Below are 24,524 nucleotides of genomic sequence, written 5' to 3'. Positions count from 1 at the left end.
GGGTCATTATCCATTTGAACTGTGAAACAGCATCTACCAGAATCTGAGCAGTGTATAGCCCTGTACACTTCACAATTCATAAAGCTACTTCTGTGTGCAGTCACATCATCAATAAACACTATTATTTCATGAAACAAAAATTGAACAGCCATCATCTGACAGTTAAACTGCTTGCCATGCAACAGTCATGTGGATATAATCCATACATATTCAAGGTTAGGTACAACTATTATAAACTATTTGTTTTAGTTGTTGTTAAGTGTGTTTTCTGTCAAACGTAGGGGCTGTTGTGGCTCAGGTGGCTGAGCACGTGGCCTACCTATCAGAAGGTTTCTTCCAGTGCATTCACTGGTGTGAATGCCTTTGTGTGAGTGTTAGATAAAACCAGTGTGTGTGTAAATGATGAAATTAAACTTATAAGGTAGTATAAATTATAGAAAAGTAACTAATTAGAAATTATTAGTGTGCTCAGCTTGAGTAGAACGGTGCTATATAAGTACCTGCCCATTTAACTCACTTCTCTGTCTATGTTATTTATTTATTTATTTTTCTGAAATTCAGAAAAAATAAATAAATGCAGAAATGTAAATTTGAATTCCAATTCCTTCTAGTCCGCTCTAGCAGCCACGCAACATACATGTCAGGGGCTTTTATTTTGAAAGGTGGGGACAGGAAGGTTTACAGGAGGTTTCCTGTAGGGGTCGGGCAGTGACAGACTGCTGTTAGAAGGTAAGTTGCAAGGAATTTACATTATAGCAACGCTTTGCAATCCAACTGAACAACTTACCAGAGAGTTTTAGTGAGTCTGACCTGCTGTGTTGCTCTTTCACACACTCACGAGCTTCTGGCGACGCCCAGCAGCTAACAGCTAACTGTGGTTACTAGCAGCGCAATGCTAAACACAACTCACCTGCAAGTTCAAACCCTAAGCCCCACAAGCGCGCAGTGTCACTGTGTAATATTTTAAACAAATATATACTTTTGGAGAACCGGCTGCAGCATTTCTACAGTCCGTTCTCTTAAACTAATGTCACTTATGGTCTGCTTTGATGAATGGAGCGTGTTGAATGCAAAAGTGTGGAAGTTGACAGAGACTTTCATGGTGTTTGCATGTTGTGACAAGCTGCTTCAAGTACTAACCCTTATGTAACTCTGTTTAGACACATTACAACAAAGGGGAAAAAAGCCTAAGCTTTGTGTGTTTCACCTGCTCAGGCAATGCGCATTGGTTTGCCCGCAGCAGAGACACTACAGGGTGGATCCTTAAAAGCTTTACTTTTGGTGAGTGTGCGATTTCCTCTAACACTCCACTTTAAAATGGGCTCATCAGGGTTGTTTAAAAAAACAAAACAAAAAAAAAACATGCTTTGCTGTGACCTTTATTCATTTCTCTCGTCAGACAGTGCTCCTGAGCGTGTTTATGTTCCAGCTGCTGAGGACCGTCGGACTGAGGGCCTTCTCCATGGCATCTGAGACGTACACATCAGGCACACACTCTGCTGCCTTTGTCACCTGTCCTAATGACACAGTTGCTAGAGATTTAGCCAGGTGATTCAAACGGCACAATAACAGTTCTGTTTTAGATGCTGTTTTTCCATCTTTTCAATTATAATATATGCACACCAGACACTTTGTTAGGTACACCTTACAAGTACTGGGTTGGACCTGTTTTTTGGCAATAATTGAACAACTTGCTGGAAACATTCTTCAGAGATTTTGGTCTGTGTTGATGAGATGGTTGCTGCAGAACCTTCATGCAAATTTCCCGGTCCACCACTTTCCAAAGGTGTTCTACTGGCTCGACAGCTTGTGAATGTGGAGGCCACTTGTGTACATTGACCTCACCGTCATCTGTTCAGTAAAACCAGTTTGAGATGATTTGAGGTTTGTGATGTAGTTTGTTGCCATCGGAATGTGTCATGAAGGGTCTGAAATGGTCAGCTACAATATTCAGGCAGGTTGTGATGTTTAAACCATTTCTTTTTGGAGCTAAGTGCTCCAGAGTATATCCCCCACACTATTAGACCACCACGACTAGTCTGAACCATTGATACAAGGCAGGATGGATCCTTGCACAAATGTTATGTTCAGATCATAATTTTCTGCCATGCTGATGTTTAGTTTGAACTAAAGGGGGTCTTGACTGTGTCTGCATGCTTAAGTGCATTGATTTGCTGCCATGTGCGCCTAATAAAGTGGCCGGTGCTGGCATATGATTGTTGATGAAAATATCAAGTAAAAAGTCCCTGTCTTCATTAGTTGGATACAAGGACCATGAGATGTTTTTCATCTGTGCTCATTTCATTCTTTTCTTCTTTCCCACAGGGGTATTGTGGAAAAGAAGCTAGCAGCTTGTGTCAACATTGTCCCAGCGATCAAATCTATGTATGTTTCACATTAGTTTTTCTTTAGTATCATGTTGCACTGAGCTTTCTTTGCCAGTGTTTTTTTTTTATTGTAGACTATATTTATACTGTTCTAACTAGCAGAGGTATTCCTGCCTTTGAAGCTAGTACTTAATTACCAAAAATAATTGTGTGCTCTTCCTTCAGATATGAATGGCAGGGGAAGATTGAGGAGGACAATGAGGTGCTTCTGGTGAGTGCTTTCTGGGTACTGTTATATATTGCTTAAATGCAGCTAAAACCATGTGTATGTCTTTGGGGCAAAATGTAATACAAGACTGTTATTATTTCAGATCCTATTATGTATATAGCTCAATTTATTAGTGAAATAATTTAAAATCAAAAAAGAAAATTCATCATTTACAGAAGTATTTAGAACCTTTGATGTGATGCTCCAAGTTGTCCAATTTCTAAAGTCTTGAGTGCTCCCCACAGCAAGCAGCATCAGTAATTGTGAGATGGAAGACATTAAGAACCACAGAGACTCTTCCAAGAGTGGACCTCGTGTGTAAAATCAGTCACAAAATCATGTTGTTGGTTATAGGGATAATCAAGACTCAGTCCCTCCAACAGAGTTTCAGAAGACCTCAGGAGAGAATTGTCAAACCTTTTGAAAGGTGGCTTAACTGAGCTCCAACAAAGTTTTTTGGTAGAGTAGTTCAATGGAAAGCAATTTATTTAAATGCTATTATCTACACTTCAACCAAATGATTTGTGAGAGCAAAACCAGAAAAGTCAAACTCTAATCTTTTTGCATCTATGTCCAAATTCTGTTACCGGTGAACACAAAGCACTGATTATTGGCTACAGTACCATCCCTGTGACGAAACATGGTGGTGGTAGCATCATGCTCTGGGAATACTTCACAGCAAACAGGGACGGGGAGATGTATCACAGTCAGGGGGAGAATGAAAGCCACCAAATAAACAGAGGTCCTTGAAGTAAACCTGCTCCAGAATGGGACGTGAAGGAGGGGCAATGGTTCAAAAAAGTAATCCGAGACACTTCTAGAGTAACTTGAGGACAGAAAATCGAACCTGGAAATAAGACTATTCTATATAAGAGCTATAGGTTTTAAGCTTAGGTTGTGACTAAATGACTGTCAATATGAGCTGTTAGTAGATCGACTCTGTCCTACTTTCTGTAGTCACTGTTAGAGGGAACAGCACTGATAACCATTCTCAGCTGTGGGCAACATTTCACTATTTAATATAAATATTTTTTTTAAAGCAAGCAAGTCCTGAATGCGCCTGTGAAGACAGCAGTGAATGGCAGTACTGCTTTTCTGGGGGGTGTTTCTTAATGCAACATGTTTTAAAATGTGCGGAGGCAGGTTTCAGGGTAGATCCCATTATTTGTCTGCTTACTGTGACATATTAGGTCATGGTCTCTTAGAACATGGCAAACTATATTTTAAACTGTTCAGCATGAGCTTACTCCTTCATGAATTTGATTAAATGGAAAGGTAGTATGTCTGAAGTCCTGTTTGACCCAGTGTCTTTCCAAATCTAGATGATCAAAACAAGAAGTTCCAAGGTACCCGCTCTTGCTGAATATGTCCGGTAAGTTTGTTTTTATATTCAACACATAAAAATCCTTCCTCCAAACAGATCGCACTAGAACATTGCGTTCATCATTTGCTCCATTATCTCATGATTCATGCAGTCACAGTTTTAAGTACTGGCTTTTCTCTGTTTATTTGACTCATAATGGATTGTCCTCCACAGCTCTAACCATCCCTATGAGGTGGCTGAGGTCATCAGCCTGCCTATTGACCAGGGTAACCCGCCTTACCTTAAGTGGATTGGAGACATTGTTCCTGAGTAAAGGTGGACAGTTAGATGAGTGGAAGAATTTGGGGATAATTGATGGATGTAAAAAATTTATATAATAAAAAAGTTCATTCTTTTCAAACACACCCCCATTGCAAAAAAAACTGTCCAGATTTGTAATTATTATTACAAACTGCATTAAACGTTGGGATAAAAAACATGTTCTGATATATTTGCAATGCTTCTTTCTCCCAGCAGTGAGCTGAGGCTTGTGAATAACTGCCTTCCCTCTATTATGTGGACCTCTAGAGGGCAGCAATGTTTTGTCCTTTTTCAAAGTTAAACTGGTGCAGAATTTAACTTTATCTCGGTGAACCCTGAAATGTGTAACGTGAACAGACATCTGTTACATCTGTTATGTCTTTAATGAATTTTGCATTGTGAAATAAAGCCAACTGTTTTTCATTGGTTTTACGCTTTTTTTTGGTGAGCACATTATGACGGTGTGACACTTACATACATGCTACATACATATGTTAGGCACATACTATATACATGTCCATATGTTGTGAAGTAGGTTACATGACTTATTTTTTTTTCCATACAATACCTTTTTCTTTTCTTTTTTTAAACATTCTAGTTGGTTAAAGTAAACATTTATTTAGCCTACTGTCACTACTTGGCTTTAATACTTCACCATAGCATTAAAAACATCACCGATAATACAAAGTTTTGATAGTGGAAAAAAGCCTTAAACAAGACGTAAAACACCAAGATCACAATAAATGACAAAACTTCCTAATTTTTCAAATGTGACTCAGTTTCTTTACACTGACTAACACTGTGTAATGCTGAAAATTATGCTGCTCAAAAAATTAAAGGAACACTTTAATCAAAGTACAACATCAAGTTGGTTAAACTTGTGGGATATTGATCTGGTTAGTTAAGCATCAGAGGGGGTTGTTCATCAGTTTCAGCTGCTTTGGTGTTAATAAATTAGCAACGTGCACTAGAGGGGTAACAATGAGCCAGGCACAAAAACAGGAATCTTGTCTTTGCTGACTGTTATTCACTAGTTTTGCATCTGGAACGTGTCAGTGTCACTACTGGTAGCATAAGGCGATACCTGGACCTAACAGAGATGCACAGGCAGTCCAGCTCCTTCAGGATGGCACAGTGGGTGTGGGGAGACATAACCATGGAGGGATGCACAGACCTCTACAGACTAGGCAATGGCACCCTGACTGCCATTAGGTATCAGGATGAAATCCTTGGACCCACTGTCAGACTCTACGCTGCTGCAGTAGGTCCTGGGCTCCTCCTGCAGTGAGAGTATGCAGGCAGTTTCCTGACAGAATTAATACTCTTGACTGGTCCTATGCTTGGCAGAGCCTTTGAATTCAGTCCTCTGTCGGCTGATAATTTCCATCAATTGATATGGCAGAGGTTCCCAAAGTGTGGGGCCCGCCCCCTAGGGGGGGCGCAGAGCCATTGCAGGGGGGGCGCGGTATGAAAAGAAAAAAAAAAAAAAAAGAGCGCTTGGACACTGTGGACAGGTTTTTGACGGGGCTCCCACATAAACGCAAAGCAGGAGATGAAGCATCGCCAAATATGTTTCCAAACCAACTTCCTTCCAAGCCAAAGACAGGAAAATATGGTGAAGCATATCTTCCCTTTGGTTTCACCTGCACAAGTGCCAAGGTAGGTCTCCCCTGCAAAATCAGTTTCCCTGCGTCGGGAACAGCGCTGGGCTCTCCAAATCGCGGACAAACAGGATCCCACATTCTTGATTTTTAGTTCACAAACACTTATTGTAATAACTAACTACTCCTGACATTTTGGACATGTTAGCTCTTTATGCAGTAAAGTTACAGTGGGATACAAATAATATCAGGCTGATCCTGCCGTAATTTGTTCCCCCGGTTCAAATCACGGACAAACAGTATCCCACAGCTGTTTATGTGTTTAAACCCATTTTGCACAGAGAGACATTTTTTGAAAAATGTATTGACAGCAATGTTGAATATTATTACACAGGAAAAAAACCCAACTAAAAATAACTAAAATAATTACACCGTGACGCCTCTGCCTTTCTAAATGGAGGGACAGTAACTGTCTGTGTATATGTAAGCGTGTAAAACCTGAAGATTTTGTCTCTATCTGCAATTCATCTCATGTAAACAATAACGTGGCGCACAGCGTGACGTGAAAAGAGGCGCATACCTTTGACGTTGCGTGATGAACTCTGTAATCCTCGTCCACACGTAAACGCAAAAAAGGAGTTTTAAATAATCTCCGTTTTCGGTGAATCGCAACGCCGTTTACGTGTTGACGAAAAGCCCAAACGCATAGAAACAGCTGCGTTTTCAAAAATACCCGTGTAGGTGTGGACGTAGCGTAAAAGGGTTAGTAGTATATTTTATTACTGCCTGTAATTTATTGCCGTTTACTTGTATTTGCTTAATTGTTTACTAAATGTTTGAGGTGTGAAATAAACCGCAATGGAGTTTGCAAACAAAATATGGGTGTGTGTGTTTGGAGGATGTGTTTGTGCGGGGGGGGCGCGAACATTTTTCTTGTGAAAAAGGGGGGCCTGGCAAAAAAAGTTTGGGAACCACTGTGATATGGTATCCTTTATCCCTAACATGTTACACATTCCATATCAGATGAGATCTGATGTGCTTTCAAAGTGTTCCTTTATTTTTTTGAGCACTCTAAATATATAGCTTTACAAAATTAACAAAAATAGCACTTCGACTTATTAAACTCATTAAACATTCAAAGTTGAATAAAAATCACAATTAATGTAGAGATTTTTAACAACAGTCTATTTAGGTCACTAGCAAGTATATTTATTATTGCACTTGTTCTTAAGCTGCGACCTAAAGCATGGTTTTAGTTAACCTTAAAAAAGAAAAGTAATTGGTTGATCTCCACGCATGTACACTAATTCAGGTGAAAATGATGTTGCACACAAGCCTGACTGAGAGGCGTGTTTTCTGAAAACAGTGCTAATTATCTTTGTGGGCTGCTTTCAAAAGCCAACGCAGTAAAAGTAAACACAGCTGACATTTTTTCATTCCACAGTGGGTCATTAGTCATGTCATTTCCCACTGGGGCATGATTCATTTAGTGCATTAGCCATTTCAGCACAAGAAGTTTCAGAAGTAACAGTCTGGTTCAAAATAACAGCGATACTTACAAACAGTGGTCATTCAGGCATCTTTGTGTGTTTGTTGTGTCTTTCAGGTTTCATTGTTTCTGCCGCTATAGTTTCTCATGGTTAGATTAAGTTGTTACCCTTTCAATTTGTGGCAAAACACTTGCATTAATGATGCCAGACTGTTACCATAAACTGGTATTAAAACCAACTTCAAAGACGCTGTAATACAGCAGGTACCCAAATCCACTGAAAATGGGCAAATTTCTGTTACAGGTAGCTGATATCAAGCACAGAGTTTTGGTCCAGGAATTCTTCAGGTGACCTACTTCTCTTACTGGCCAAAGAGGACACTCCCTCAGCAGGATCTAAGCTTGGACCCTGGTCACGTGTACCCCTCTGCGTGACCTGTGTCCTTGAGCCCTCTTTTACTCCGTTCTGGTTTCCATTCTGTGATGTCTTACAGATTTCTCTCATCTGTATAGCACCTTCTATTCCACCTATTTCCTCCTCTTCTTCATTTCTGCTACTTTCTTTCCCATGCACATGAGTGATTCCCTCACTTATTTGCTGTTGGAGAACAATGCCGCCCCACTCCTCCGTGGGCCTCTGGGCCTCGATGCCGATTCTGTCGTTGCTGTTCACTCTGCGCGACGTGCGGCACAGCGCCTTCCTGAAGCCTCTCTTGAAGTTGTCAGACAGAAATCCGTAGAGTATGGGGTTGGCGCAGCTGTTGGCATATGAAAGGACAACAACAAAGAAGTAGAGGCCCCTGAAGTCTCCAGGCAGGACCACAAGGAGGTTGAGAATGTTGAGAACATAGAACGGCAGCCAGCAGAAGATGAACACCACCACAACAACAACTACCATCCGGGTGATTTTACGCTCTGACTTCTTGCGTCTGGAGGATGTGGCCTGTGCCCGTTTTCCAACACTTCTTACCTTTAAAGTAAAAGAGAGGAAAGCAAATACCCTCTATTTAAAAACAGGTTAATGAGAAAGTTTGTCCAAAATATATGCAGGCATATATGCAGGCTCATATGAAACTGATAACACAAATTTTTGCAGACACAGGTGTTTTTTTAAAGAAAGAAAGAGACTAGTGTACCAGATTAATCCCTTTTTCTGCCTAATGACAGCTGGGATAGGCTTCAGCCTCCTTAATGACCCAGCAGTTAAAAAGATGGATGGACAGATGGAGGAATGGATGGATGGATAGATGGATGGATTTCCTGAAATAGAAAAGTCAATGAAATAACATAAACTGTCAAACGGTGCACAACTATGAAAACAACACTATCTGAGATCCTGCTGGTGGTTAGGGAGGATATACATGATTCTATTTGTTGTTTAAACATATTTATAGAGTTAAGAGTTCAGATTGCTGGAAGAACAACATTCACGCTGTCTGATTGCTGTTTTTCTCCCAAAATGTAGAAACACCTGCTAACCATAGCACACTCTGCTTTTCCATTAGGTCTGTGCAAATACTACTTAAGTACACTCATCCTCCTGTGCCATTAGTGATATTAACACAGTGTAGTCCATTTACGTTGGACTTCAGCATCTACGCACATCTTGGCAGATTTTCTGAGTAATGTAAGTTTAGGAGGACGTCACCGTAGAGAGGAGTGGAGGTTTTTTCTTTTTTTAAACAAAAATAACCGAGACAGAGTTTTAGTGTGGAAGGAGCCATTATGTTCCCAAAGTTCATTTATGTTTCCCACAGATGCAGCAACATGATTCATGATGAGTCAACATGAGCAATGTTAATCATCACTGCAAAAAGATTAGCAACTGTGAAAGTGGAAGATTAAAAGTTATAACCTTGTTTACATATAAACAAGTTACAGTAACAGTGTATACACACTTGTGCAGATACCGATCAGGCCTAACATTATGACCACAGGCCACAGGTCCCCCTTTTGATACCAAAACAGCCCTGACCCACTGAAGCATAAACTCCACTGGACCCCTGAAGGTGTGCTTTATCTGCAACAAGATTCTAGCTACAGATCCTTTAAGTTCTGGAAGTTGCGAGGTGGGGCCTCGGAGCTTCTCAACCTTAAACCTGTTGTTGTACTCTTCAAACCAGTCCTGAAACATGTTTGCTTTGCTGAAAGAGGCTAGAGCTTTAGAGGCTGCGTATTTCTGTTGCTCCTGTGGTTCAGTTCTGATGCTCATGTGCCCATTTTGGGGGCTTTCATGAGTGGAAAGAAGTCAACACAGGCACCCTGACTGGTCTGCAGCTATGCAGCCCCATGTGCTGCAATGACCCTGTCGCTGGTTCACCACTGCTCCTTCCTTGGACCACTTTTGATAGATACTACTGCAAGCTGGGAACCCCCCACAAGAGCTGAGGTTTTGGCGATGATCCAGCCGTCACAATATTAATATTATTAATATTGCAGACTCACTCAAATCCCTGTGCTCGCCCATTTTTCTGCTTCTAACTCATAAACTTTGACTACAAAATGTTCAGTTGCTCCCTAATATATCCCACACACTAACAGGTGCCACGATAAAGAAATAATCAGTGAAATAATCAATACTGTTAAAATTAGATACTCATGTTAAACATGGCCCAAATTTGTAAACCTTGTGGCCATGTGCAAGTAATCGCTGTGCACAGTGAGGTTTAGGACAGTGTTTACTGCTTGTTTATCTGTGTAATATTAAGAGTGGGGACATCGTTAAAATGGTCATCTCATGCTCACAGCTCTGGCTGTGAGCACAGCCACCGCCTGCTCTTTCAACCTGTTTATAATGAACAGAAGAAAGCTGGCTGTTATTACCCTAGCAGGCTCCCGCAGGTTCAGCTGCCGCCCATTTCTCCTGAGGACCCAGTGTATAGCTGGATACAAGCTTGTGAAGAGCTCCTCAGTGTAGGCCAGCGTCAGTACTGTGGTGACCTTAGGTGTGTGTTTCCCAGCCTGCAGAGGCTTGTGTAGTGATGTGCTTTGACGTATTTGACGATGAGTTTAGCGCTGAGTTTGAGCTAGTAGTGAGCAGCCGGTGCCCCATGAGTGAAGTTTTTCTTTGGTTTGATTAACCATTTCTTGTCTTTTCAGCAGATTCTGGTCTGTTGACATCCTTTGTTGGAGTGATATAACAGTATAGCTGACTCTTTATCTGTCCCCTGAGCTTATCATTGTTAATCCCCTCGTCCCCTAGCCCAGGGGTCGGCAACCCGCGGCTCCGGAGCCGCATGCGGCTCTTTAGTCCTTATACTGCGGCTCCGCCTGGTTTAGAAGTCCCATTGTAAACACATCACAGCAGACCCGACGATGTTTGCATGAACGCGCTTTTCAGCATCTCTTTATTGACCACTTTTCACACACGGATGCTGTACGCGCATACAGCCGGCTGTAGCCGCAGCTCACAGCCCGACACACACCACCACCAACAACAGCAGCAGAGAGAGCACAGACTTTAAGGCGGCGAGGCGTGATTATGGTGCCGCTCAGGTGCGTCCGCCTCCCCTGCAGCGGCGCTGCAGACCACGCCCGCCCGCACGCATTAACCAGGTAAAATACATATTTAGGCAGAATTTTGCAAATATCTATTTTTCATTTTCAGCAGCATAGTGCTTTTTACCAATTATTTTTTAAAAGTCAGGTCAAGGCTCCAAAAGCCCAAAAGGCGATATAAGGGAGGCGGCTCACAACAGTTTTGTTTGCTACATGGATCATTTTAGTTCAGCTGGGTGTCTTTGCTTTTGTTATATTTCTTTAAGAGTTCAAAATGTGTTGATTACATAAATAAAATATAATTTTCTCTGTAGCACTTCATGGATTTCATAAGCAGCACACCTTAGTTGTTCACACAAAGGTAGAAAACAATATATACAGTGTTATCTTCATTTTAGATGTCAAAAAGTATTTGCGGCTCCCAGTGTTTTCTTTTGCGTGGAAACCGGGTCCAAGTGGCTCTTTGGGTGTAAAAGGTTGCAGACCCCTGACCTAGCCCTTTCCTGAGGGTGTAAGAGTGGCCTTAAAGGAAATGGCCTTTTTTAGACAGTGGATGAACAGTTAATTGTCAATCATAAAATGTCAATCAAGTACATCAACATTAGTTGACTCCAACAATGAAAAAAGCTGTAGATGAGGATAATCATTCCCCTTTAACTACTGAAGCCACACTACTCTTAAAACAATTTGCAGCTGAAATCGATTTACTTGTGGATTCTAGTTCAATTTAAGGTGACCACGACACTAATGCTGTGGTGTTTTAATCAACAATAAAAGGCTCCTACTTCACTATTGCTCATCTGAGTTAGAACAGGTAATATTTTTTAGAAAAGAGTATTGAATAGGCTACGCTTTTTCAAAAATGTCTCCAACTTCCTCCTCTACCTTAATAACTCAAATTATTTCAGTGTTACTCTAAAAGTCATACCTTGATGACGATCAGCAGGTAGCACAAGCAGATGACCAGCAGGGGGCAGAAGAATCCAACAGTGCACGTGTAGACAATAAACGATGTCTTCCACACTTCTGCTGGTTCAGGCCACACGATGCTGCAGTTCCCATCATCCTTCAGCACGTCCGCGAACACCACTACCGGCAGCACCACCACAAAGGACCCCGCCCAAACTGTGCCACTGATAGCCTTGGCCACGTGGGGGCGCCGCCACCAAGAAGAGCGGATGGGATGCACCACAGCCAGGTATCGGTCCACTGACATCACAGTTAAACAAAAGATGCTGGTGAACTGGTTGATGGCATCCACTGTCATAACCACTCGGCACATCAGAGAGCCGAAAGGCCACGAGAGCAAAGCGTTCTGTACCGCCAAGAAGGGTAGGCCCAGCATAAAAAGCTCATCTGCAATGGCTAGATTGAGGATGTAGATGTTTGTGACTGACTCGTGTTTTGTGTAGTTGACGACAACATGGATGACCAGAGTGTTTCCCACCAAGCCAACGACACAAACGATGCCATAAATGAGTGGGATGAAGATTCCAGCCAAGCCAGGGAGGGATCCTGGTTTACTTTTGGTGCAATTTTGACAGGAGCTGTTAAGGAGAAACGAAGTGTCATCTTGGTTGAAGCTGTGAAGCGGTTCAGAGGGAGTAGAAAGGAGCAGGAAATGAGAGTAGGAGGGGGCAGAGCTGTTGCTCCAGGTAGCTGTAGGGACTTCCTGAGGCAGCAAAGCAAACTGGATGAGCTCCATCGAGGCGTTAACGACTATCAGGCAACAGTTGTTGGTAAGCTCACATCAGCAGAAGATCAGCAGCCCTACAGAAAGCAAAGTAAAGTTAATAAACCTAGCACACTTCATGTGGACATGAAATATAATGCAGTTAATGCATTAAAAGTGTAGTCTGACATTTTGGGGATGTCCACTTAATCAAACAACTCTTCCAACAGATCGGCCGTGTTGGTTGTTTGTCCCCTGAAATGTGTCTGTAAAGTTACAAAGTTTCTTCTGGGACCTTTTCTGAGTTCTGTTTTCAGTTTCTGTTCGAGCAGATCTGTTGTTGGAGAAAATGCTTCATCCTTTGTAGCATCCTTATCTTAGAAAGGACACAGCACATAGTTTGCATGCAATTATTCACACTGCAGCAAACTTGTTGCTTAACTTCAAAATATAAATATAGGACATAATATTAGTTTTTGTCAAAGTACAGAATTTAGGTAAAACCCTAAGGAGTAAGAAAGGTGCTAGGTGTTATTTAGCTTATCTTTAATGTGTACATCAAAGATAATCCAGGTACATGAAACTTCAACTAAACTGCATTATGTGTTTATTTGTGAAAATATGAAGAATAATTCTGTTTTAGAGTTTTAGAGGAAACATCGAGGCTGACTGTGTAAAGGTAACAGATTTCTTAGATTGTTCTTTGCTAGTATGGACTTTAAATTATTATAGGATAGACAGCGACTTTGGAAGTCCTGTTACCTTGAGGTTGCCTAGAGACAGCCGGCACTCAAGTGCTGTATTGTTCACGGTTTCAAGTGGGCAGGAGACTTTTCCATGTTTTGTTCTCCTATTGACCATCATTTGATGTTATGTGTTCTCTGTAAAAACTCACAAGTGACATTTTTTTTTTGCATTTAGACAACAATACTATATAACTAGCTGATGTAAGCTTTAGGGGTATTTATATGTTTTAACAGGCTTCTGTCAAAAATAGACATGCAAGCACTATTACATTTTTCATCTTACTATTGGCAAGAGAATGAGTGAGTCAGTTTCATAAAATATAAAACTGTCTCTAAAAGATATGTAGTAAAGAAAAATACAACATAGACAAAAAACTGTCATACACAGCAGTAAGAGAGAACGAACAGGCAGCGACATGTATTGACAAAGACACTTTTCTATGTACAGATAACGCTGGCTGCTGCTGATGTTGGACAACACCTGAAAGTTTCAAAAGTTTGCCCATATCTGCCCAGTGGCTTGATGAATACTAAGCTATTAATAAACGTAACAACCCTCCTTCCGTCACAACAAAACAAGCGAGCACCAGAACACAAACATAAGGTATTTAGTTTTATTAGTACGAGACTTGTTTATGAAGCCATCCCAGCTTCTTAATCACCACTGTTCCACACACAGGCACACCTTCATCCCTCACAGCGATGCTTAATAATTGGTGCTCTGGTAGGAACAAAATGCACTGACCTATGGGGGGAAAAAATAGCAGAGGCATATCTTCTGCGACCTCGACTGAGTAAAGTACATTAATGCAGATGTGAAGATGAGAGGAAGAGCGGGGAAGGTAAGGTGAATTATATACACTACTAAAGAATCCCCCAGAGATAGTTACTTTAGATTAAAATAAGTACAAATATTGGCAGCACACAGGAAATGTACACACTTTGAAGCATGACTGAATTCTCTTACAGTGTTTGGAGAATATTTTTATTTTTTTTACTTTGCTTTTATTACATTTAATTTATTACAACCTAAAGGGCACCAATATCACCAGCGGAGAATAAGACCACAGTGTTCACTGGTCAAACACATGATCAAATCATAGTGAATGTCAATCCCTATGTACAGTTTTTAGACCAAACCTAAGAGCCATCCATAGGTCATGACCTCAATTACTAAATGTAAATGCCAGAGGATGGTATATGCTGTGCATCTCAACTGCTTAATACTGCTACTGCTTTTATGAAGCAAGTGAGTAAAGACAAGAAAGCCGATAAATATAGAATTATTAACCTGCTAGGAGTACCTAATATAGAATTACACTTATATTTGGGGTTATTTAGGCTTTTAAAACCTCATGTTTAAATCAGAAATTATTCAAATGAAAGAAGGCTAAGATTGATTTTTTTATATTGTGTGCACATTGTGTAAGGAGTCTTTAGTGAAGAGATCCTATTGTGACATCATCATATAAGGGAGTAGTGATGTATTGAGCTGTACTGGAAAAATCCCCTGGAGGGAGTCTAGACGGTGGTGATAGCAGCGCAGGGGTGAAGGATGATGCTGGAGATCTGGATGGATGCAATGTGGAGCATGACAAATGGTGAGATTAATGGATGGACCTGAGGACAGAGGTCCTGATTAAAAGTGGAGATGAATGAGGTGGAGGAGTTTTCCATCAATCTGACAAGGAAATGACCACAGAGAGCAGCAGAGGCTTAGACATTTTTTAAACGACCACAGTGCAAAAAATTGGATAAGAGACAGAAACTATGATAAACAAAGAGAGGAACATCATCAGTCAGGCGACTTTATAAACTAGGTGCTGTGTGAGAGGGAACATGAATGGGTGGTATAAACATGAGACAGTCTTCTTGACTAACCTTTGACAGGCTTCATATCACAAACAGTGCTGTGATTGTGAATATGGAGTTGTACAACGTTCATGTGTCACACTGTCCAAAGACACGGAGCTAAAATCGTTCGACAGATTAAATCGAGGCACCAATTAATTCTCTGGCCTCAGTCATTGATTTTTTTTTCTAGTCAGCGAGCTTGAGTGACGTATAAAGAATTTCAATAAGTCCTTTTCAATAAAGCGTATCAGGAGTACACACAAAAGAAAAGAATATTGTAATGCAATAAAAGTGGTTTGGCAAAGTATTAAAAATCAGCTACGGCACAAGAGCCAGTATTCACCCCTAAATCCCGTCTCCATAAATAAAAAATATTTAAAAAATTATCGTTCTGGTTTTTATTGTTCCAAAATTTATTTACAAAAAAAAAAAAAAAACAGTTTTGGATAGTAATGAACAAATAGTAGGAAACCAAAGCTTTTCTGTGGTTACACATTGTTTGTGACTGTTTGGAGTGCATTCTCTTTGTAATCCAACCTTGTGACTAGTATGTGCATCATTTATTAAGCTTTAAAAAATCCACAATTACCTTTGAGTTTTGTCCTTGTCTCTCTATGCTCCCTTTTCTTCCTTCTCTTTCCTCTCATTCACAGCAACCAGCCACGGCACAAGGCTGCCCCTTCCTGAGCCTGGTTCTGCCACATGTCGCCTCTTGTTAAAAATGAGTTCTTCCTCCCCTCTGTTGCCATGTGGTTGCTCACAGTGAATTGCTGGGTTTTTCTCTATGATATTGTAGGCTCTTTATCTTCTGATAGAAAGCACCTTGAGGCAACTGTGGCTGTGAATTGGTGCTATAATAATAAAATGGAATTGAACATATAAAAACTATAGTAATGCAATTCACATCCATGGTTAGTGAAGACAAATGATTTTCTAACATATCACAGGCTTCACATCACTATCATAACGAGAATATCTGTTAATATGATATGAAAGAAAATGTCATTAAAGCTTCTATATTGCATGATATTTATAACAGTTTCGTGTTTGTAAATGTGTTTGAAAATGTTTAGTTTTAGTTTAGTTTTCATTACTTTCAGTCTTTTAAATTATTATTGTATGTAGGACGTGTCAGAGACAGGATTTAGGATTAAAATCAGTACACGTTACAATAAAAACACATAAGCTTTTTGAAAGCAGCCGACTCACAGTGCTGTCGACATCCACAGTTCCAATAAACACATCCATCAATGCTTCATTGTAACACAGTTTTTACCACATACTAAAACTAAGGCTATTTCCTCTATAGTTTTATTTTATTTTAGTTTTCCAAGTTCACAAAATCATTTTACTTTTAATGGGGTTTTTTTAATATCTAGTTTTTTTTAGTTAACTAAAATGTTTTTCACATCTATTTTTAGTTTTCAGTTTAGTTTTAGTTCACTATAATAACCTGAACAATACACTGGTTTAATTAATATATAAAAGGGGAAATAACAAGTTTAATGGTTCCATAACACAAACTGGAGTGGTTGCAGGTATCTTTTGTTTTTTTACTCACACCATACATTAGATAGTCACTGAATGTCCCACTGAGATGCGAACAGTCAGCAAGGCTAACCTAATCACACACACACTCCCCTACATTCTCCTCATTTTGCCTTTGCTATTGCCTCCCACCCTAATCTCTGATAAACACAATAAGAGCAGACTGACAATTTTTCTTCCTGAAGTGCATCACCTCTGTTGTCTGCCATTGCACGAGCAGCTCTCTGAAAACCCTCCCAGGAGGTGTTGCTATGGTAACATAAGGTCAAGACAAGGCTTAAAGGTCCCTGCATGGAGCAAATTGACGAGATAAGTGAGAGTGTAAATGACTGCTGATTGAAGAGTCCTTGCATTTACATTCAAATACAAAGAGTATTGTGTGTGAGAGGCCAGGTGTGTGACAAATGCATTTGTGCATGTGTGTACACAAAACCTGCCCTCTGTGCATCTGTAGAGTGAAGATAATATAGTCTTAGAGATCTCAGGGTAAATTTATGTTAACTGGTTGTTATTTAAAGTCTGATGCTAGCTGAAGTGATGATTACAATTCTAAATGTTCACTTGTTTGCTATACATATCTATATTTATGTGCCATTTGTGGCATAGAATGGAATATGTATAGTTTTCAAAGCAAATCTTAAAATAATCGGCTCAACACAAAATAACATTGAGCTACTGCTTTTGGCAAATTTTGCATAGTCTGATCTCTCCTAATACAGACACACGGAGAAACAGAAGCTTGAAAGTTTGTTAAAAATAGGAAGGTACTTACTTTTTTATTATTTCACGTCTCAAGGATTACTCTATCATTCTGGCAAACAAGGTTATACAGTCATATGGCTTACTAATTCAGTGTTCTGGTTCACTTTCCCCACTTTTTACCTCATTTTGTGGCTGCAGCAGGGAAAAGCAAATGCCAAGCATACAAATTTGAATATCAAACCCATTTGGAAAAGACTCAAGACTGGATTGAGGGAGTGAAACGGTAATCTTCTGTGGTTTTCGTAACCTTATCGTTCTGTGCGAGCAGAAAAAACTTAAATGACGTTGAAGCTGTGCTGAAAAATAAATGTAGAAAGAAATCTCATGTGCAACTGAAATATGTATTTTGCCTGATCATTAAACTTTAATGGTAACTTACTGGTTGTGATTTACAGTAATTTAACTATTAATAATAAGTGAATGCCATATGCCACATATGAGACTGAATAAAAAAAATATAATATATATTAATTTTCAAAGTGACAGAATGAAAAAGTTAAAATCTTAATTTACAGTTTTTTAATTTTTAAAGTTAATAAATTGAATGTAAATATATTTAAAAAACTGAAAAAGTCTAGAAAAAAACCCTGTTTAAGTGAAACAGCACAGGGTTTACAAATGAACTGGTGAAATTGTACCTATTTGCTGAGGCAGTACAATGAGAGTCCTGGGTGGGGTGGCTGTAGCTCCGGAGGTAGAGCAGGTCACCTACTGATCGGAAGGTTGGTGGTTCGATCCTGGCTCCTCCAGTCTGCATGTCAAGCATCCTTGGGCAAGATACTAACCCCAGTTTGCTCTCTGATGCATCCATCGGAGTGTGAATGTCAATAGAAAGCACTTGGTTTAGAGATGGTGATTGTGGCATGTTGTATAGAGTGCTTTGAGTACTCCGGGAGAGTAGAAAAGCACTATATAAGAATCAGTCCATTTACCATTTGTACAGTATAATTTGAGGCAGCAGTTCATAACCTACAGAAATTATGCAACGCTTTCAAACTGTCGGTGGTCTAAGCAGCAGTCCTTTCTATCCACTTTTTCACTACACACTTTAACCACATTACAGTTCAATGTGTTTTTTCTTAATCTCATCAGTCCGATGTTTTCCTGTGCTGGCTTGAACACCTTTAGGCTTTCACGTCAGAGACTTTCTCACTGCTCTAATACAACTCTGACTAAACTCAATGCTGCAAACTCAGTTTGTGATTACCAACAAATGCATGTCACTTTGTTCCTCATGAATCAGTAGAAAATAAAATCCACTTTCACTGAAGCCTCAGTGTATTTTAGCATAGGCTTTACAGTTAGCCTTTGAATTAGCTGAAGCCAAGATGTCATCTTGAGATTTTCAGAGAGCCTTTTCCAGAGGAAAGACTATTATACTGAGTCATGCACCACCTCAGCAGTTATTGTTCCTCGATGGAATTCACTGAAGGTGTGTGTACTCATAACTGGACGCCATGGCTGACACTGCAGGACAACACACTTCTACACTCCCATATCGATCATTCCAGCTGTTCATCCACAACATCACTGAATCCTAAATTCAGTTATTTCCATAATGATGCTTGCTCGTAACTGCAAAGCGACACTAGCAGTATTGTACTTAGAGATTAGCTGGTGAAGCGACAATTGCCTGGCACATAAAAACCCTGGATACTATTGTTATGGTTTCTGCTAATGAAAATAGCTTGTGCCTGCTGTGAGCTTCAGCTGTTGTGTCTTAGGAACAAGCTGAAAACTTTCAAAAATCCACATTCATGCTCACAGCAGTTTGGTGCACGATGCTTTAATAAACACTTTTAACATCAGTTTCCATGTTTTGTTTTTTTTATATGTTTTGTTTTTTCCCATCACCATTACGTTTTGTACAACCATCAATTTGTCTTTAACCGCTCATATTTCTGGTGTGATTAACCTCTCATAAAGACAAAAGAGCGCATAAGAGATGGCAAAGAGATGTCCTTTCAATAGTTGAATTTTTGGAAAGCATTTATACTAACATTAATGGTGACTCTCTTTATAAGAGGCCTGGTGATGATTACATGGTTGATACTGGTGGTAAATACATGTTTCCTCCTCACTGAAAACTCTGTTGATGCCTGCGTAATACCTTGTAATTGTTCAATCCACAGCTTGGAACAAACAACCTGCTGATGCAATCTAGAGGCCACAAGGTCCCCATTAACACAAACGCCTGTCTGGCAACTGTTTCGTTGGGGAAGTGAATGCCTGCTGATTGCCCAAAGGGCCGCTCATTATTGTTACATTCACTAAGTGCATTTTAGGGCATTTCTATTGTTTCTTTTAATGTCAGTCTGGTCTTTTTTTTTTGCCGCCCTTATTCCCAGCATATAAAAAATAGGACAGGAAAAAGCAAAGACTGTTGGTGGTGTGGCCATCAGGCTGCAGAGGGTCATAAAGGGTCATAAAGGGTCATGGGAAATGGGGAAGAGTAACCATCACTCACTGCACAAAATAGATTTCAAAGCCTTACTTATCATGCCATCATTAAGAAGGTGCCAAGGAATTGCAGCATAAATTGTATACATTTATGTGCATCTGTCCATTTATTTCATATGATTTATAATGTTAGTTCTAATTGTGGATACAACTGATCATCACACGATGGTGATGCTGCACAAAATCACCACTTGAATTCCTTGCTGCGACGCTTTCAGCTTGGACATGCACACACCTAAGTATATGTACACTTCGTGTAGACAAAACATTTAGAGACTGGAGCTTGAAACACACTCCTGCATCTGTGAATTTGCATTATATGCCAATAAAATACAACAATAATGCTAATGACACAAACATTTTAAAAAAGCTTACCAAAGTTAGTTCATTCTAGGTTGGCAGCAGTCTCCAGGGTTAGGGTAGCTAAAGCTGCTAGCAAATGCTACGTAACGCCTCAGCTAGTTAAAAATCACTGAACATGTTTGTGCTCTTTTGGACCATTTTAACAGGTTTATCTGGCAAATTATATGTCTTCTGTCACAAAAAGCTCTGTGACTTAAATTGTAATACTGTATGAATATGCTTCAGTCTATGTATGCAAGTTGCTAATCAAGATAAACCACATTAGCTGCTAACTAGCTGCTAATACTACATCCTCTCATCCAAATATGGCCATTGTTTACTCCCAAAGAAATAACATGGTGACAGCCAAAATGCCAACCTTGAAGCTTCAAAACAGTAGTCCACAAAAGAGTGTGTGCTCTTGTTGTGATTGGGTCCAAATTTTATGTACAGTGTTTGACTTTAGGTAATGTTTAAAATAGTGATCATATTATCAGTGTGAAATACTGTACTTTTGGTTTACTAAATTTAGCCTATTCAATATCTACAGTTACTAAAAATAGCCCCATCTTTGCAAGACAGACCAGTAAACATTTGTAAGTTACTTTAGCCCAAAGTACAAAGATCCTAAGCTTGTATTTTCACAAAAACACATATATGCTTTCAGCAAGGCAAACATTTGCACTATAAACATTCATCTGTGATATTTCTTTGGGGAAAATAGTGGGTTTATGATGTGTGTACACTGTTTATGACATACAATAATAATACACAGTAATGTTCTTTTTTTTTTTTTTAAAGCAATTTCACTCAAGCAGGAGAGCATAGATTGAGCAGAGATACACCATCAGCTAATTGGCTATCCATTAGTCCTACTCCCTCAGGGAATCTACTTCCTCTGTTGCTGTCTAATTAACAGATTTGGACTGGATCCAATCTGCATCCCAGCCACCTCCACACCGCTGCCTGCCTCCACACTTTTTATTACAAAGCTGACAAGTGCTCACAGATTGCACAGAGTCTGATCAATACTCTTACAAGCATGTCATGTGGATCAAAGATCTGCAAATGCAAACATGGTCACAGAACGGTTATGGTCGACACATATGGATGGACTTATCTATGGATAGATAAACACACAGGGAGGTGTTCGTGTGCAGACATGAGTCATTTGGCCCTAAGGGAGTGACTTAAGTTAAAAAACACAGGAGACTGTGCAGCACCCACAGTGTCACACTGCTTGTGGAGGGTAGATTTTTAGGAAGGTATACAGGATTTTTTGGGGGGTGCATTAATGCTTACGTGCATTGCCACAGTTCTGCTAAAACCAATATCAGCAACACTTTTATCCTCTTCCTACACAGCGTGCAGGACACATGCAGTTTATGAAAAAAACGTACCACAGGTGAACAGACAAGAATGAAAAGCTTTAAAAGCTAAAGAGTGGGTGACCAATTAAATTAAAAGCTCTGTTTCCTCGGACAGTGAAAGAAAGAGAAAACAAAGGGTCACGTAGAGGTTAATTATTTTTTTACCTGTTTCATGGCAGTCCATTAATTCAAGCAGCAGGGCTTCAATAACAGTGTTCTAAACCTTATCAGTGATAGTGGAGCAGATTTCATATTCCTTCCTCTTCTTTCCTCATCTTTATTTCCTCTCTACCCTGTTGTTGTTTTCCCCTCATCTCCTCTTCTATCCCCTACACCACATGTCACCCTTCTTCATCTCACTCTCTCCTCATTTCTTCTCTTGTGACTCCTATTCCTCTTAATTCTGCATTTTTCGTTTTTAGTTTGAGTTCAATTTCTTTATCCAGTTTCTATTCCAGTGTCTTTTTTTGTATGTGTGACCCTTTAGAGCAAATCGAGGCCTCCACTTCCACCTGTATCATTTTTAAAAGCCACATACACAAAAATCCTAATTTTTACAGTAATTCCAGGAGTTCTGTATCAGCAGCAGACAGATGAGCACCATGACTGATAATGTTTTTGGCTTGCTGCACCTCCAGAGACACGACGCGAAATATATCTCACATTAATAAACAGTATTAGAGATTAAAATAAATCCCACCAATACGCAGCAACAACTAGGACAAAACAGAAGCAACACACAAAGCACAGACTGCTAAAGTGAACCTAAACACGGACACCAGCCACCTTCACCTGATGTATTTACATGTAAGCACGAGTTTATGACTGTGTGCTGTCCGCTATCACAGGTGAATTATGCAAATGAAAATGCAGCCAGCTGACGGCAATGGCTGCTTTTGTTTGGACAAGGCATCAAGTTTATGTTATTAAGTAAGACAAACTTAACGACGCTTCATTTTCACAGGCTCGTGTTAGCGGCAGCGTGGATTAAAAAGGCTGTCCTGCACACTTTAAACAGAGAGTAAAGACATGACGAAGGGAAAAAAATACTTACAACTATCCGCTCACTGTTTTTCACCGGTCTGCACTTCAGCTGAGAACAGACTCACTCGGAGCCGTGCACAGCGGAGACTGTCTCAGAGCTCTGTGAGCTGAGGGGGTTTGTAAGAACAGCCTCCACCTACAATACCCACGCGCGCGCACACACGCGCCCGTGTTTCTTTTTTTTTCTTCTGTTTTTGTCGGAATTTCGAGGACCCTGCAGACACGACGTATTAGCAACTCTCTTAACCAATACAAACCCCAACCCTAGTTCCAGAAACAATTTTAGATGTTTTATATATACATTATATTATAATGGTTATGCTCGGCTTAATCACTTCCTGTATTATCCTCTCTCGTAGCTGAGCAGCGAATGTTGTGGAAATCTGAAATAAATCAGGTTTTCTCTGTGACTTTTATTTGACTTTGCATTGGTTCAAATTACCAGCAGGTCCACGTGCATACACGTGCTTTTTTACAAAGCGGGACGCTAACCTCCAATATTTACACGTCACTGCCACGATCACAGAATACGGTCAGAACACTGTGTGCGAAAGATAACTGATGCATGATCGTGGGGTATACCTGAAAGATTATTCTTTGCCATAACACAAAACAATACTTTAATGCAACTGAAATAAATAAAATCTGTTTATTTATTCAAATTATTAGGAAGATATGCTCAGAATAAAGTGAATACATACCAATCAAGTACATTTCATTTGGCCAGATTCCATTAAACTTCATGTTTTACGCGGGACTTACTGAAAAAACAAAGACACAGAAAGTTGACACGAATTAAATTAAAATCAGCATTCAGCATAAATATTTTCTGAGTGCATGAAGACAGAATGACAAAACATGACAAAATATGGAGCCTTTCACTGAGTCAGGTCAGCTTCACAAAGAGTCTTAAAATTTCCCATTACACTAATCAGTTGTTAATACCTTTATGGGAGTGCACAAATTAACAAACAGCTAAGCACCTGAATCTCTGGAGCCATTACTCATAGCAGCAGCTTTGGAAAACCATCACTTTAAATAAGTGCCATTACCATAGGTTCAGTTTTTTTTTTTTACTTTTTGTGCACTTAAATTTGAGTCCTCAAGACAAATTGGTGGTAAGAAGTACTGTATAACAAAGTACAGGGATAGTGCTATCACAGTGTCTGTTTTAATAACACAATGGGCAATGTAGTTGGAAATTTGTTATATTTTGCACAAAGCGATTTTAAAAAGCTGTGTTTCTTTAGACATTTAATTCTGATTCAGAAATGCAAACAAAGTGTTCAAAAACAGAAATTCATACAAACACAGCAGGCTCTTTGCTTTGCTCTCTCATCTTTCTGCCTCTGTGAATAGCTGTAAGTAAAAATGGAGGGGCCATTGATTAACAGTCCATGTTCAGACCAGACTTTTTAACTGAATGAGGCAGTCACTTTACGACCGTCAGCCAGTGCATTTCACCTTCCTCCTTAGCAATAACTAAGACAGAAAATGCAGTTCAACCCGAGTCACAGTGAGAATGGGCTTCATGAACGTGGCTGAAGCAAATGTCATGTTCACAGAGTGAGATTTTTTCTCAGAAAGACTAAAAGCTGCATGCTAAGTGGTGCATAAGTAGTTTGAGTCTCCTTAGAGAGTACTCTGAAGCGGTGCCTGCATGTGTGTGTTCTTCTGTCGTCTGTCATTCCTGCACACGGTTCCAACATTGTTACTTTTCAAGCACCTACACCTGTGTGCCCTCACACTGCAGCACATTTTACTCCCCTGGTTGCAGAAACCGTTCTATATTTTGTCACAGCTGCAAAAGAATCTCTGCTCAAAGAAACTCAAAGAGATTTGGAAGATGATGGAGAGGAAGAGATTTCAGAACATGAGGCCTTTTGCCAGACAGCAGACAGGAAGGTGGGGAGAGAGTG

The 24,524-nt window shown here is 40.0% G+C and overlaps 2 protein-coding genes across 4 annotated transcripts; one reads left to right on the top strand and one right to left on the bottom strand.

Moving 5' to 3' along the window:
* The first annotated feature begins 622 nt into the window (after positions 1 to 622).
* On the top strand, positions 623 to 4,647 carry LOC116329154 (protein CutA homolog). 3 transcript variants are annotated; one of them, XM_031751128.2, is made up of 7 exons: positions 623 to 729; positions 1,216 to 1,281; positions 1,400 to 1,548; positions 2,326 to 2,385; positions 2,553 to 2,598; positions 3,918 to 3,967; positions 4,133 to 4,647. In XM_031751128.2, the coding sequence occupies exons 2-7, from the start codon at positions 1,219 to 1,221 to the stop codon at positions 4,230 to 4,232; spliced, it is 468 nt and encodes a 155-aa protein (XP_031606988.1). In that variant the 5' UTR covers positions 623 to 729; positions 1,216 to 1,218; the 3' UTR covers positions 4,233 to 4,647. The 3 variants fall into 3 exon arrangements, with proteins under 3 accessions (XP_031606988.1, XP_039468867.1, XP_031606989.1); XM_039612933.1 differs by having other exon boundaries at positions 667 to 729; positions 1,404 to 1,548; XM_031751129.2 differs by having other exon boundaries at positions 667 to 729; positions 1,161 to 1,281.
* A 2,124-nt stretch (positions 4,648 to 6,771) lies between these two features.
* Positions 6,772 to 22,703, bottom strand: LOC116329146 (somatostatin receptor type 5-like). The gene is made up of 3 exons (XM_031751116.2): positions 22,616 to 22,703; positions 11,736 to 12,577; positions 6,772 to 8,279 (listed from the first exon to the last, which is right to left on the bottom strand). The coding sequence occupies exons 2-3, from the start codon at positions 12,510 to 12,512 to the stop codon at positions 7,608 to 7,610; spliced, it is 1,449 nt and encodes a 482-aa protein (XP_031606976.1). The 5' UTR covers positions 12,513 to 12,577; positions 22,616 to 22,703; the 3' UTR covers positions 6,772 to 7,607.
* Positions 22,704 to 24,524: the final 1,821 nt, after the last annotated feature.

This window comes from Oreochromis aureus, linkage group 6 (assembly GCF_013358895.1).
Source record: "Oreochromis aureus strain Israel breed Guangdong linkage group 6, ZZ_aureus, whole genome shotgun sequence".
NCBI lineage: Eukaryota > Metazoa > Chordata > Actinopteri > Cichliformes > Cichlidae > Oreochromis > Oreochromis aureus.
The sequence above is the reverse complement of the archived record's forward strand: the minus strand, read 5'-3'. Positions and strand labels throughout refer to the sequence as shown.